Source organism: Anthonomus grandis, chromosome 6 (assembly GCF_022605725.1).
Source record: "Anthonomus grandis grandis chromosome 6, icAntGran1.3, whole genome shotgun sequence".
NCBI classification, from domain to species: domain Eukaryota; kingdom Metazoa; phylum Arthropoda; class Insecta; order Coleoptera; family Curculionidae; genus Anthonomus; species Anthonomus grandis.
The window spans coordinates 1,005,023-1,022,266 of record NC_065551.1 but is presented as its reverse complement, the minus strand read 5'-3'; the positions used below and the strand labels follow the sequence as shown (position 1 = coordinate 1,022,266).

The window sequence follows — 17,244 nt, the reverse complement described above, 5'->3', positions numbered from 1 at the left end:
CAACATCTCGTGAGAGTAGGACGTAACGTGACCATGGATAATTGGTTCATTAGCGTTCCTTTATCCGAAGAGTTAATGAAAAACTATAACCTTCCCATGGTAGGTACAATAAGGAAAAATAATAAAAGAGAAATACCAGTTGAATTTTGCTCTAAAAATAAGAAGTCTGAAATTCCTTGTAATACGTTTGGTTTCAAAAATTATATAACTGTGGTTTCGCATACATCACCAAAAGGAAAATTGGTTTTACTACTCTCGACAATGCACCATGATGATGCTATAGATCTCGAAACTAAGGAAAAATTAAAACCTGAAATTATTACTTACTACAACAAGACCAAAAGGCGCTGTTGATGTTGTAGATGAAATGAAAGGATCCTACAATGTTTCCCGAAAAAACCAATCGTTGGCCACTTGTAATTTTTTTTTCAGTGCTAAATATAGCCGCAATAAATGCGCAAGTAGTTTATGCAGAAAATGTGGGCAATACTGTGGTAAGAAGAAAGTTTCTGAAGGAGTTGGGACTTTCTTTTTGTCCAGAACACATGAAAAAGAGAGCAGCAATCACTACGTTGCCAAGAGACTTACTCAAAAAAATAAGGAAATATGCTGGAATTGAAACCATCGATAACGTTCAAATAGCAACTGGTATCAGAGGAAGATGTGCCATCTGTACAAACAAAAAAGACAGAAAAACTACAATTTGTTGCTACAGTTGCAAAATTTATATTTGTCGAGAGCATCAATACTGTTTTTGTGAAAACTGTGCAAAGAAAATGTTTCTTAGATTATAAGTTGAAAATTTAACGTATCTATAATTTAACTTTACACTAATATTAAAGTTTTTTGTGTATTTAGTTAGTTCTAGTTACTTGTATTACCTGAAGGTTTAATAAATATTTGAAAAACCTCTTTATTTAAATATGGGTAAATTTTACCCATCGCGAGCGGGTTGCGTCTGAAAACTAGCGCGACCTCTGTAGGGTTAACTGGCATATTATGGGACAATTTTTTTTTTATCTATAGGGTTGCGTCTACCCTTTTTTCACGGAAGTCAAATGTATTTAATTTATATCTTGATTACTAAAAACTGTTTTAGGTACATACATTTGAAAGTAGTGAGACAAAATTATAAACATTTTTATATTTCATGCCTTCTCTCCAGTAGGAGTGATTTTAATGCCTTACGGAAAGTAGGAAAAGATGTGATGGACTTGATGTTTAATGGCAAATGATTGTGCATTTTTTTTGCTTTGTATAATATACAGTTTTTTACCAAGTCTGAATGTGGAGTAGGCAGATATAAATCATACTCCGCGTTTCTGAGATGATAATTATGGGATGGCCTAGCTGAATTTGATTAAACGTGCTTGCGAATTAGACAAATGGACTCATATATCAGTAGTGACGGCAAAGTTAGGATATTAAATTTTTAAAGAAATCCTGGCAATGAGCTCTATAATTAAGTCTAAGTGTATAACGTAAAGCTCTCTTTTGAAGCCTGAAAATTTTGTCAAATTGAGTGACACTACACACACCCACAAGGAAGGGCGTAACGAAGGTGTGATTCAAAGAGGGAAAAATACACTGTTATAGAGGTGAGAGGCTAAGCTCCTTGGAAATTGATCTTAGCGCAAAACAAGCGGAGCTTAAGTTAAAGAAAGAAAGAAAGAAAGAAAGAAAGAAAGAAAGAAAGAAAAGAAAGAAAGAAAGAAAGAAAGAAAGAAAGAAAGAAAGAAAATGTGCTATATTACGTAAGACAACAAAATCTTGTGTACAAGCATCCTAAAAACTAAAAAAATCCAAATTCACTTTAAATTTCAAATTTCAAACAAACATAACATCTAAAACACTTTACCATAAAATTTACACACATTACCAAAATTAATCATAACAAAACAGATTGAGAAAAAAAAAGCATCTTTTTGATAAATTTCATTAAAAAATAAGTAAAGCTGTCAATAAAACAGAATTTAGAAGAAGTAAATTAAATTATTTAATAGGAAACAAAACTAAAACACTAAAATGATGTCAGAGCACAGGTTAAAAGGTATCATTAAAAAAATCGTCAAGGCTATAATATGCCTTGGATAATAAAGGTGATTTTAATTCCTTTTTGAATCTCTTAACTTCTAAAATTTGTCTGATACATAGAGGAACATGGTTGTAAATTTTTTTGCTAAGGTATATAGGGTATATGAGTTCTTGGTGAGGGAGGATGTAGGGATTGGTAAGGGAAAATCGTTAACCTGGCGAGTCAAATGACCAGTGTTAGAGGGAGGTTTAGGACATTTATGAATAAGAGTAGCTGTTTCTAAGATAAAAAGAGAAAAAAAGAGTTAGGATTTTTTGAGATATAAAGAGAGGTTTACAAGAATCTCTTAACCCAGCGGAACATAGGTATCTAACTGCCTTTTTTGAATCACAAAAATTATGTTTAATAATCCCTTATTGCTTAAACCCCAAAAAGGCAAGCCATAACGAAGGTGGGACTCAATAAGAGAAAAGTACACTGAACGTGCTTGTCACTTGATATGATTTTATGAAGTTCGGCAATAATCCGGATTGCTCCAGGTAAAACTAGTATCATCCGCGAATAGGCAGGTTCTTCCTTTAATATTCAGATTAGCGATATCATTGATAAATATTAGAAACAAAATAGGGCCAAGCACTGAACCTTGAGGCACTCCACATTCTATTGGCTTGCAAGAAGACATCCTAGTATCAATCCTCACAAACTGACTATTATTACTGATTCCTGTATTGAGATATGACTTAAACCATTCGAGGGGCATACCTCTAAACCCGTAGTGTTGCAACTTTTTTATAATAATAATAATAAGCCTTTATTTCCAACAGGCAACTTGCCCAATAACAGGAAACAGTTGCAAAACAATGAAAAATATAGTTAAAAAAAAACACACACAAACAAAACTAAAAGAATGAAAAGAAAAGAAAAAAAGTAAAGTAAAGTCACAATCTCAAAAGTTGTCCAAAAAATGAGAACAAATAACTATTAATATGATATAAAAACCCAATTATAAAAGTTTAACAAGATAATCATATATTCAACAAAATTAAATTAAATTAAATGCAATATACCTACTAACTATAACTTAAACAGATGGGTCTTAATCCCAAGAGTAATAATCCACCAAGATATCGACAATCACATGAACCGGAGAGAAATTTATATCGCACATGTGACAGATCTGATTAAATATAGCGCATATTGTATATAGTGGCGATTTCAACAGGATGTTAGTATGAGGCCTTGGCAGAAAGAATGTTAGAAGATGTCTAGCATTAAGCCTAGGCACCATGAATCATACACCAGAAAGAAGTACAGGACTATCAATGAATCCATTCAGTAACCCATGCAGGAATTTTACAGAGAAGATCATTCTTCTGAGATATAATGGATGTAGATTGAAGCGTTCCAATAGTTGCCGATGATCAAACCCTCTTACCGGATATATGCCATCCTGCCTGAAGGCCAAAAACTTAGCAAATCTACCCTGAACAGATTCAAGGAGACCAACATGATTCTGATAGAGCGGGTTCCATATAATGCAGCCAAACTCCAGTTTTGATCTCACAAAGCAACAAAAAAGCAGTCTTAATGTAGATTCCAAAGTAAAACTCTGAGAACTTCTAATTATGAACCCAAGCCTTCTCAGGGCTGACTTGACTATGTTGTTGAAGTGTGGAACGAATGTAAATTCAGAGTCAAAGGTGATACCAAGATCAGTAATTTGCTCTAATCTACTCAAAATAGTATCATTAATAAAGTAATTAAAATTTAAGGGTGTTTTTTTTTTTTTTTTTTTAATTTAATTGCACAATGGTAATTTCATACTGTGGGTGCGCCTAACAACGTTTATTAATTACTATTACTGAGGTTTAAATCATTATAAAATATTTACCTAACAAAAATGCAAATTTTAGAAATACTTTACTCACTAAATTTTAATTATTGTAACAAATACTTTTTATATTATAGATTATACTAAAAAGAAACTTACTGAAAATATAACTATTAATACTAAATATATATTTTTTTTTATATTAGATAATTAGTTTCATAATTACTATCAAGTATCCATTTACCAATTTTTTTTTTTACATTTTTATATGATTTATTTTTAAATTCTTGAGGTAGACTATTATAAATTTTTGGACCAATACAGCAAACATGATTTTGACAAATTGTAAGTCTAGGATTCTGTAGGCAAACATTATTCTGAGAAGCCAATCTAGTATTGCAACCATGAGATATACTTCTTTTATAAAAATCTGTTTTTAGCATGATTCTTATAACTGACTTAATGAAAAGCTATTTTATGTTTAGCAAATTGCTGTCTTTGTAAACTAGATTTGTAGGGTATCTTTTAGTTTTAAAAAGCATTACCTTAATGATCCATTTCTGTGCTATAATGAGCTTCTCCAAAATAGTCACACCCGCACTCCCCCATATCACAAGCCCATAACATATTATTGATTCAACTAGTGAAAACTAAACTGTTTTTAGTGTTTTAAAATCTAATACGTTTCTTAGCTCATAAAATTTAAAGATCAGTTTTCTAATTTTATCAGCTACGCTTTTAACTTGTTCTTTCCATGACAAATTTTGGTCGATGATAATTCCCAAGTATTTTAAACTGGTTTTTCTCCCTATTGTTTTCTCACATTTACAGTTAATAGTTATCATGCACTGTGATTCATGCAAATTTTATTTGTTGATAGTTAGGTAGATATGAACTTAAAATTGAAAAGGTAACGAATTTGGTTTTATCAACATTTAATGGAAGCATGCTATTATCCAGCCAATCTTTAATTTTTTTCATCGCTATTTCAGCATTTTTCTTAGCAATTTCCCAGGTTTCCCCACATATTATAATTGCAGTGTCATCAGCAAAGCAGTTACAAAACCCTCATTTATAACTGATAAAATGCCATTTATGTAGATAATAAACAGCAACAAAGAAAGCACCATACCCTGAGGAACACCGCACTCTACTATGGATTCATGGCTATGTTGTCCTGATATGTTTATTTCCTGCAACCTTTTAGTTAAATAAGATTTTATTAGATTATTTGGAACCCCTCTAATGCCAATATTATCCAATCTTCCAAGCAGAATAGATCTAGAGTAACTGACCACACTACATTTATCCGCATTCAAGCCTAACCTGTTAACAGCGCACCATACCTCCAATGTATTTAAACAGTTCTGAAGAAAAACACAATCCTCCAAACCATATACATAGCTTATATATAGCTTCAAATCATCGGCAAAAGCCAGCCTATGACAAGTGAGTGACTCAATCAAGTCATTTATAAAAAAACTAAACAGGAGCGGACCCAGGTTCGAGCCCTGTGGCACACCCGACGTTACGTTAAAAAGTTTCGATATTCAACATATTCTAGAGATCTACCAATCAAATAGGAATGAAATAAATTAAATAATCTCCCTGAAACACCATACTGAGTTAATTTATGCAGCAAAATATAGTGATCTCTCCGATCAAAGGCCTTTTGGAAGTCGGTATAAATAACATCGACTCGAGTATTAACATCAAGTGATTCACAGATGTGGCTAGACAGACAGGATAAGTTAGTAACACAAGATCGCCCGCTAAAAAACCATGCTGGTCTACAGAGATGAGTTCTTTTGCGTGACTAAATAGCGACCGATTCAGGATAATTTCGAAAATTTTTGAGTTAATAATTTTTGACTTGAAAGTTACAGAGTAAATAGGTATTATTTTAGCAATTTTCCAAATTTCAGAAATTTGTTCTGTTGACAGTATTAATTTGAAAATGTAGGTCAGCAGTTCAGCAGTTTTATTAGGATATCATGGTATATGCAATCAAAAGCTTTAGAAAAATCACAGAAGATTGTTGCCGTAAGATGTTGGTTGTTTAGGCTACAGTATACATGATTAAAAGGGGAAAATATAGCATCATTTGTGCATTTGTTATTTAGAAATCCAAATTGTTGAGGAGTGAGTATTTTAAATTTCAGTAGAAATGATAGGAGCCTTTTTTTAACTAATCTTTCAATAATTTTTGATAGTGTGGGAAGAAGAGCAATTGGGCGATAGTTGGAAGACTGATCTTTATCTCCTCCTTTATGTAAAGGAATTATTATTGCTTTCTTAAGGCAGTTGGGAAAAACTCCTTTTTGAAAATACAGGTTGATTAAATTTGTAAGATGGTACACTCTGGCAGGTTTAGAAACATGTTCATCATGAGTCCATCGATTGTTTTTTTGTAAATAATTTGTGTAATTTATTTTTATTTCTAATTTTTATTTATTTATTTATTTAATTATACACGGGATCAACCCCATTACAAAAAATATATATATTTCTGAAAAAGAAATAAAAGCTATACTACCTAACCACTAATTACTAATTAACAATAATTATCAGACTTAATCTTAATACCAAGGATAATTAAACCGTTTTACAAGTAGTAACAATATTCTCTCAAAATCAGAACAATTAACAATGCAAAATTAGCTAAGAAAAAACAAAATATATTATTATAAATGACAATGATCAAATGTATTTCAAATTATTAATCATGGAGCAAAATTAATTCAAAAAACAAAATCCTACAAACTCTTAATAAGACTCCTAAAATGCAATAAGGAAATTCCTAAAACTTCAATTCCAGTTTACCAGCCTCAAGGTCCTTTCGACAGGCGAGTGCATAGCATAGTTGGTACGATGATAAGGCAAAGAAAACAATCGATTTGCCCTCAGATTACGGTATGGAATATTAAATGAAATCCTATTAAGTAGTTTGGGACAAATCACAAGGCCATTTAAAAGTTTATAAATAAACACCAAATCATTCTCAGTGCGTCTCTTAAGTAAACTCCGCATATTCAGCAAGTTCATTGCTTCATCATAACAATGGTCATTAGGAACTGGAATGCGAAGTTTATAAAGGCAGAATCGTAGAAATTTATTTTGAACCCTCTCCAGTGCCATACAATTATTCATGTACAGAGGAGACCAAATTATTGATCCATACTCCAACAAAGAGACAACAAGTGATATGTACAACCTTTTGCAAGTTTCAACCGACAGATCCTTACAATTGCGCAGGACAAAACCAAGGACCTTAGATGCTTTAGTTATAATAGTATTTACATGGGTATTAAAATTCAATTGTTCATCAAAAAAGATACCAAGGTCCTTTACTACTTCAGTGTACCTAAGATTAACATTATCAATAGTATAGGAGGAAGTTACCCGTTTGTTTCTTTTGTAGAAACTAATGTAACTGCATTTACCCACATTCAGAGCCAAACTGTTACCAACATACCATTCACACAATCTATTCAGATCATCTTGCAAGAGAACCATGTCTTGTTCTGAACTGATCACCTTATAAAACTTTAATAACTAAATCATCGGCAAATAACAAAAAATTACTATTTTTAAAGCAAACCAAAATATCATTAATGAAAATATTGAACAACAGGGGAGAACAATGACCACCCTGTGGAACCCCAGAGGTCACACTGATAAGATGCGACCTAGCATCCCCAATTTGTACCTGCTGAAATCTGTCAGAAAGAAAACTCGCAAACCAGGCCACCAAACAATCTGAAAAACCAAAAAGTCTCAATTTTTCTAATAATAAGCTATGGTTGACACTGTCAAATGCCTTGGAAAAGTCTGTATATATTACATCCACCTGTTCACCCCTCTCCAAAGCACTTAACAGAGCACCCTGATACAGCAACAAGTTTGTAATAGCAGACTTGCCACGACTGAAGCCATGCTGTTCATTTTTTTCAACAGAAGTTCTTTGCAATAAAAATTAATTTGGTCATAAATAAGACTGTCTAGAAGTTTTGGGATGGCAGACTGTACACACACACTCCTGTAATTGATCATTTCATTAGCAGCACCACATTTAAATATAGGCGTAATAAAACTGAGTTTCCACTCGGATGGAAAAACTGTCAAGTCTAAAGACCTACTGAATAAAATAGAGAGGGGATAAGAGAGGGCACATACACATTTTCTCAAAAAATAATTGGGTATACCATCAGGGCCAGCACTAAGTTTAAGGGGTAATCGAAAGATCTTATCAAAAATTAATCCAATAGATAATTTAGGATTTGGAATAGTCATGTTTACACCAGCCTGCCGAGAAGGTAAGACAATATTATCTCCATTATAGACAGTAGAAAAAAACCTGGCAAACCCCTCTGCAATTTGTTCACAACCTGCAAACTCCCCATCATTATAGGTCATCAAATCAGGAAGCCTATTCGTTGCTCTCCTGTTATTAAACTTATACCAAAAACTTTTGGGGTTTGTATAAAGTAACTGGTCCAAATTTGAAATAAAGTTCTGGTAACAAGTCTCCTTTAGAGTTTTGCACCTAGCTCTAAGATCTGAAAAGACTTCGTAGTCTGCAACAGTATGACTAGACTGATATTTTTTATGTGAAATTTTCTTTTGCTGGATCAAGTACTTTAACTCCCCTGAAAACCAACTGGGAAAAGACGAGGTTTTGAATCTCTTAAGAGGCACAAACAAAGCTATAGCCATATTCAATATATGATAGAACTCTGAAACCGCATCATCAATATTAATTACATTCAAAACATGGTCCCAATCAACTCCACACAAATAACTATTAACACCCAAATAATTTGCATTTCTAAAGTCATAGAAGAACTGTACAAAATTTAAAGTTTTTTCTTTACCATTGTTAAAAGTTAATTCAAAATGATAAGGCTTATGATAGACAGATTTATCAAAAACACAGTCAACAGCTTCACTCACCACTAGATCATTCCTATTTGTAAAAGTGAGATCAAGAAAAGCATTTCTATCATTTGGCACAAAATTCCTTTGAAAAAAGTTAAGGTAAGAATAAAACTCCCCAAGTATTAATCCACATGAGTTAGGTGGGCATCTAACAACAGTTCCAAACTCATCATTTGCGCAATAAATCCAAGGAGTAGCATACAGGAAATCGAGGTTTGGAAATTGCACTTTTTTTAAGCTGTTTAGGAACAGTTTTGCCCAAACAGTCATACATTATATTATAAAATGACTCCAGACTTTCATTTACATTCTTTTTCTACATGCTAGACCAATCATGTCACACCATCCCTTATCAGATTTTTGAGTTGTCACTACAATATTACCCAGTTATAAGCAATGCCACAAACTCCAATTCCTTATAGTTTCAGAAGGCCATGGTCTATCCTGGGCTGTCCAAAATCACGGCTTCTACTTTAATTTGTGGGGATGGCCGCTAAAATATATAAATTACTCTCAAATACAAAATATGTGCAAGTCTTAATGTTAAAATTAATTCTATTAAGTTAAAACTCAAACTCAAAAAATGCTTTATTGTCAACATAAACATAGAAGTTGTAGACAAAGCCAATAGACTGTACATTAAAGGAATAAAAACGAGAAACTAATTTAAAATAAAATAAAACTTTGAAAAATACTTAAATGCTAATCATTAAAAAATTCACTTAAACCATAGTACGCTTTACTAGCAAGAAATATTTTTGTCCTTATACAAAGGCTTTTTTCAGTCTTAAGTTGTCTTATTTCTAGTGGAAGTTATTAAACAGCTTTCTACCTTCATATATATTATGATAGAGCTACGGACAAGTTCAAACTGAGGAATGGGTAGCCTCAACAAATAATTTTGTCGCGTATTATAGTGGCTTCCTAAGTGGAGTTTATATTTTCTAAAAACTAAGCAAACTGTTTCCAAAATAAAAATACAACACAGGGTTAAAATATTATGAAAAAAAGCGGTTGACATGAGTCACGAGGCTTGGCCCCCTCATAGATATATAATGGCCATTTTCTGGAGTACAGACACTGAATTAAAAAGTGAATTTGAACATGAACCCCAAAAGCAAATTCCATATGTGCGACTCGATAATCGCGAAGTATGCAGATCTGGCGATGGAGAAATTAAGACTGGTGGCAATAACCCTTAGGGCGTAGCAGCCTGATGAGACTTTTCTACATACATTCACAATATGGTCTTCAAATCCAAGGAACTTGGTCTATGAAAAGACCCAAAAACTTACTGAACAGTGGCATGGTGATGGCTTCATTATTCAAACATATATCATTTGTAATACATTTAAAATTAAGCATATTTGTTTTAGAAACGTTGAATGTCAAAAAATTTGCATCACACCAGTCTTTTATTTTTAACAAATCTGCATGTATATTGGCCTCCATTTGAGAAATATCAGAGTTGTGCCAGAGGATGGTGGTATCATCGGCAAACAATGTAAATTTGCCAGTTACCTGCAGTTGTGGCAGATCTTTCACATAAATGAGAAAAAGTAGGGGACCAAGTACTGATCCTTGCGGAACACCCACATTTATATTTTATTTTTATTTTATTTATTTATTAACGGAATCCATTTACAAAAGTATTACATAGCATACCCATACAAACATATATATTCAGATACAAAACTATCTATAAATCAGTGAAAGGTGTAGATGAGTTAATTAATTAAAGCCCCTATGAAATAATATTCTTTAACTGCCCATTAAAAGATGTTATCCTAGAGTCAAAAAAGTTTATCTGTCCTGACAGACCATTAGCACTTCGAACCATTTGTGTAATTGGCTCATTAATGCCATAATTGGTATGGTGGAATGGGACTGAAAATATTTCTGATTGTCTATTCAATCTGGAAGGTACCCTAAGTTTAAAAAGAGACAAATACGACATATATTAAATTCCTTAGAGATATCACTATTAAGTTTGACAGCCTGGACATGATTTGATAAATAGTAATGAAACCACTCAAGGGCAGTTCCTCTGAAACCATAGCCGTTCCACTATCTTGGCTAAAGTAGGTAATAACACTATAGGTAAAAAGTTAGAAGGACAGTCGCGATCGCCACCCTTGTAAAGAGGAACAATCATTGCTCTTTTTAAGCACTCTGGGAAAACTCCAGACATAAATGAAAAGTTAATTGACTCGGCCAAGACTGAGATGCATTATCTTGGAAAGAAAAAAATCAGGCCTGGGAAAAATTGACAGCAAAGTTTAATGTAAAAAAATCTATGTCAGGGGTGGTTCAATCTTTCAGTGGTTCGGTTCTTTGAACAAAATATGAGGGGTATAGAAAACAGAACAAACAGAAAATATTTAAAACTGGTGGTGGTAATGCAACCATAACACCTCTTACCACCTATGAGGAAATAATTTATAATTTAATAACACTCAGTGTTTAGGGACTGTCATCAAAATATGATGATAATAGTAAGTGACAAAATATAGTGGCTCAAATTTGACATTCCTATATGGGATTTCTTAGATGTATGTTTTCTTTTCATTTCTGAGTCACATAACAGTGGCAAAGAGGGGCAGGTGAGGGAAGGGTGTAACTTTAAGTCAGGCATTATTTTATTAAATAGAGAATATTTAACCAGATGAAAAATAATAAAATACTCATACAGATTAAGAACAAAATTTAGAATATTATACACAAACTTCTTGCAAAACTATGCAAGGTCCAACTACTACATTTGGAAGTATTAGGGTGCCCCCACAGCGTTAAGCCGAATTGTAGAGACCATAAATGAGTTACTACTTTGTGAATTACTTAACTACTATTGGGATATTAGATATGCATGATCAAAATTTTCAAACTTAGATATAAATGCTAGTTTTCTTTACCTGCCTTAAATTTTCCTAGGTATAGTTTCCACAAACAAAAAATGGGAAATCCATTGGAATATCCGAAATATTTAAGACGACGTGCGTACCACAAAACATGTGTGTCAACTGTGAAGCTCGCGTTTTAATCGATATCCAGCGACATCGAGAACGCAGCATATGTCGGTTGCCAGCAACATATTTGTAGTCCGCGCTCGCTGTTATTTAATCAATATAATGCCCGTATCTCCTAAAATTAGCAAAGTAATTTAATATTTTTTGTCCAGCGAAATAGGCAGACGTAAATAAATTCATTTCATTTTTTAAATCAAAAACCGTTCATCAAAGCGAAAAGTCCAGTCCATTTTTGTTAGCAATTATTGAGATATTAAAAAAATTATTTTAAAAAAAGTAGCTACCTAATATTTTAAACCAATATGATATTTACTATACTCTAGTTTTGACATCCTGTATCTTTCTTAACCACGTATTAATGTACTGCTACTGCAAAGAATATATGTAAGTCCCACCCTGTATATTAATACGAAATTTATTATTTTAGGATCGCCCCCATTAAGGCCCCTACAGACACACGCTGATGACTTAATAGAGAGTTTAAGTGCAGCGACGACGTAGCCAAGATTTACGCACGGTAAACGAGGTTAACGCACGCACGAGTATAACGTTAGGTGTCCTGCGAAATGAGTTTAAGTGAAATCACAGATTTAACTAGCTACGCTCCAGATAAACACTCGCATAGGCAGAAACGTCACCCGAAATGTCGCCCGACTTTTCAAGCCGGTTGACCAACAGCACGTTTTGTTGCGCTCTGTTGCCAAACGTAATAAGACCCGGGCGCCCATACCGATCACCTCGGGCGACCATAAATTTATTACGGCGTACGGCGGTAGGGGTTAAGGATTTAAAGGGGTTGCGGTGAGCCTCTTGTATCGCAGATTTAATTTGAATCATTAATTTAATTTAATTTAATCATTATTGATTAATTTAATTCAGTAATACTTCATTTAAATTGATTTTGACTATTATTTTGTAAATTGCAGTGTTACTTTTTGTTTTGTGGCTTTACTTACGGGTATAGATGAAAATATTAAATTTTTTTATAAAACAAAAATGTGCTGTTATGACCCAAAACGAAAAAAAATGCCTAGTGGCATTTGATGAAATGAGTTTGAAGGAAAACTTAGAGTTTAACAAAAAGTTAGATTTTATAGAGGGTTTTGAGGATTTAGGTCCTTTAGGGAGGAGCAAAAAAATAGCAAACCATGCTCTTGTGTTTTGCATTAAGGGTATTTATTCCAATTGGAAGTTTCCTCTGGCCTATTTTTTTCTCAAAATTCGGTTGTAAAAGATAATTTGAAAGAATTACTTATATATGTAATAACCAGATTAAATGCCATGGGATTTTTTCCTCTTGCCTCAGTTTGTGACCAGGGCAGTAACAACAGAGGATATGTGTAACAAAACGTTTGATTAATGATGAAATGGGTACTAATACTACAGATTTTATTGAAAACATGAACAATTTATTTGATTCTTTGAATAGTAAACGACTCTATTCTAAAAATCCCTTTAACTGCGGTATTAGTACTCAAAACATGCAGGTTTTAAGTACATTGCAAAGGGGCAAATACCTTTTTGAAGCGTTAGAAAAATTGAGTATAGTGAAAAAGAAAAAACAAAGTTAATGATGGTCGACCAAAGTCATATTGAAAATCTAAAAATACCACCATGTAGCACGGAAAAAAGGGGCAATGCAAAACTGTAAATTATTTTAAAATCGAATAAAAATAGGCTCAAAAAAAAGTAAAATAGATTTTTCAAAGATTCGGTTTTTTTCGATTATCCTCACAATCGTTCGAATTAAAAAAAAAATTTAAATGGCATGTTATTGAGCTAAAAATTGCGCAACTTTTTCCCCGATTTTGTCTTTCTCTCTGTCTCTTTTTCCCTCCGTTTAGAAAGTTCTCCGTTGGTGAATGGTGAGCAATTGTCCAATGGTGAGCATGTCTGATGCCCTACACTCAATTTACTTTCTAACGTATCAAAAATGTAATGCAAAATTTTTCTATAGCAAAAATCATATAACTTTTGATGTACATTATCAATAACACCGTGCACATTTTAATGGTATTTGCTGGTAACAGTGTTATTTCGTACAACAAAAGTTTTATTGTTTCCTATACAGCGTGTCTCACGACAACGTTAACAGCGTAGAACTTGGACATTTTTGAAGAAAAAAACCCAAAATGCGGTTTTTATGGGAGACAATGCTATTTCTAAAAATTTATTCAAAACTACCCCTGCTTATTTTACCCCCGAGAAACTACCACAATTTTTTATTTCAAATGGCACCCTCAATTTTTTTTTAATATTTTGACAGCATTTTTCTTTCGAGTATAATGAAAAAAAAATCATTAAAAAAATGAAGGAAAAAGCATATTTTCATTATATTTTTGAATTAAATTTTTATTTATTTGGGCACTTATTTGATAATAATTAAAAATAACTTATTAAAAAAAAATTGTCAAAAAATTTTGAAGAAAATCTTGAACAAAAAGTCGCTATTTTGATTTTTTTGAGAAATACCTACTGGGGGCAGGAGGAATCAAATAATACAATTTTTCCTCTTCGTTGAAAGATCTTGTATAATGATAATAGTAGTTGTAAAATTAAATTTTATTATAGCTATATATTTGTGTTGGAACAGTTTTATAAGAATTTTCAATTTTATATTATTATCGACCACAAATTTATTATTTAGGATTAGGTATGTACATATACGATATTCTAAAAATTTTTACTTATTTTATAATAGGTGTACGAAGCCATCAATTATTATAATGTAACTGCTTGCAAAAATATAATTATATAAGCTTTAAGTTACATTTTGATACGGTGTTTTAATTTGTATTTTAACAATGAAATTAAGATAAGAAATAACATAAAAAATTACCATCATCCTTTAGTTTCAGCCATTGCCATCCTCTCCTAAATTTGCTACATAAGGTAAAAACTTAAAAATACCATTGACTTGTTTTGCCGTTTTTTAAAATAGCGAATACTTTTTGAAATAAAAACTAATTACGAAAATTAAATAATTGAGGCGTTTATTTTAAAAACAACTAAGTCCAAAATTTTCGAAAACGCGATTATGGCCTCATCATATAAAAGACACTGAACTCTATCACCCCAAATATTCATTCCTCCTAAAAACATTACTATTATATGTGTCCCAATATTTAGTACTAAAATATTTTTTTCCCGAGAGCATTTTTTTCGTTTTCTATAAAAACAACATTTTGGACTTTATTTTAAGTATATAGTTTAAAGATTATCTTACCTCAGACTAATAATTTATTTTATTAACTATTAAAAAAAAAGTACTACTATCTATATAGGTATATAATGTATCAATCTATATATCTTATCAACCTATAGATTAAAAACAAAAACGAAAAAAAAGTTTTTTTTATTTTCGAATTTATCGTTTAAAAAATTTTAATTATCTTTAATATACCATAAAACTTAAATTATTATAGTTTAAATATTTCGGATATATCCTTTATTGTTTACATAAAAAAATGTCTTATATAAAAAAAATCTTTTTATTAATTATACAGTAAAAAAGCAAAAAAATAAACGAACAGCTTTTTCGCTCGTTTTTATACTTTTCATTTAATTTTTTTTATATTTGTTGCAAAATATTAAACTATCGAATAAAAAAATCGCAAAAAAATTTTCAAGTAAAACAAACCTCTTTAAAAATTCGTCAATTATTATTGTCACAGTACCACAGATTTAAAATGTAAAATCTGTGACAGTACCTACTTAGTCAATAAAATTAACCCCGTCGCGTCGGCGTCGCATCGAGGAAAAAAAAGTGCGTCAGTGGCCGACAAAAGCGATGCTACGATGCGATGATTGAAGCGAAGACCCGGAAGCATACCTACCGACAAAAATTAAAATTTGCAACGCAGGGCCACAATCGGAGCGAAATATCCGTTTTCGGCTGAATCGCGAGCAAGCGGCTGCTTTCTCAGTGGGGACAAATGAAATACATTGGAGTGGTTATCTGGAGCGTAGCTAGGGATGTACGATACTCACGATAGTATCGATATCTAAGATCGATCTGCATCGTATAAAGAGGTATCGATACGACAGTATATCGTTATAAAAAAATCGATATCTGAAATATCGATGCGGTTAGCCATACGACATTTTTAAACAGAGCTATAATAGTTGCCTTCCATTTAACTAGGCGCGTCAAATGACTTGTCAAATCTTAAATTGAAAATTTTTAAGATTTTAATAGTAATTTTCAAAGATTTGAAACAAAAATTTAATAATCAGGACATAGAAATTACTTTTAGATAGCTCAGTATCAAGAAAGATTAGCTTACAAGTGTAAATTTCTTTGAGAAAAAAAATTACAGGTGTTTTCACGCTTAGTTAAATGGAAGATACACTTTTTTCTCAATATTATACATATAAATAAATTATTTTTTTAATAAAAAGAATGCTCTTAAGTCAATATTTTAAGATAATTTGAAACAAATTTATATTTAAAATATTGACACTAATATTGAGAAAAATTTGCTTTTTAGCAGAAGAAATAATGTATCACTATAGATATACATTTTTATTTGGATTAAAGATTAAAGAAATGATGATGAAGTATATAAATCTAAAATGATACAAATTAAATATTATGTAACATGTATATCTAATTTTCGTAAATAACATGTGCAATAAAAATTTAGACAAAAAAAGGCTTAAGAGCTATTCCAAATTCCAGTCTTCATATTTAACTGAAGATAAAAATAAAAGCTGCTGCAATTTTTCACTAGATAGCCTATTTCGGTTTGGACTAATAATGTTTCCAGCTTTTGAGAACAGCCTCTCCGATGGCACAGAGGTTCCAACAATTGATAAATATTTTAATGCAAGTTCCTTTAAATTACTAGATGGCTCTTTACTCCAATATTTAATTGGGTCATGTGATATCTAAGGTGTAAATCCTAAACCAGAGTTTCTTATTTGATATTGGTATTGTTTTATTGACCAAATATAATTTAAAAGCTTGGTCCATGCTGTCACTAGTATTTTCGTGACAATGTTTTGCAGCAAGCTCTTTATGGTAAGACCATAAGTCCGAAGATTTTGATGTTGAAGGTGTTTGATCTTCTTGTAATATATTTTCTTTCTCTTGTGTATTTTGCTCTCTTAAATTTTTGATTGACTGATTTATAAACGAAATTGTTTTAGAGCATACCACTGGACTGTTAAAATGCAGTTTTTTAAATCGTGGGTCCAAGATTGTCGAAACTGCTAAAATTAAATTTTGTTCAATAGCTCCAAATCTTTTCAAAAGTTCATCCCTTGTTGATTTTTTTAAAGCAATAACTTCCTTAGACAAAGAGGATGGACTATCAATTTTTTTTAAAAAGGCAGTTTATAATGGGAATTATTTTACTGGCTGTTACGTATTGTTCACCACTAACTTCTTCAGAAACTGTTTTTATAGGGCC

At 31.9% G+C, this 17,244-nt stretch overlaps 1 protein-coding gene across 1 annotated transcript; it reads right to left on the bottom strand.

Annotated features, from left to right (window-relative positions):
- Positions 1 to 3,918: 3,918 nt before the first annotated feature.
- LOC126737172 (uncharacterized) lies at positions 3,919 to 11,880 on the bottom strand. Its single transcript, XM_050441939.1, has 2 exons — positions 11,717 to 11,880; positions 3,919 to 9,297 (listed from the first exon to the last, which is right to left on the bottom strand). The coding sequence occupies exon 2, from the start codon at positions 9,072 to 9,074 to the stop codon at positions 7,740 to 7,742; it is 1,335 nt and encodes a 444-aa protein (XP_050297896.1). The 5' UTR covers positions 9,075 to 9,297; positions 11,717 to 11,880; the 3' UTR covers positions 3,919 to 7,739.
- Positions 11,881 to 17,244: the final 5,364 nt, after the last annotated feature.

Coding starts and splice junctions, on each gene's coding strand:
- LOC126737172 (XM_050441939.1), bottom strand. CDS start 9,074: ATGACTGTTTGGGCAAAACTGTTCCTAAACAGCTTAAAAAAAGTGCAA.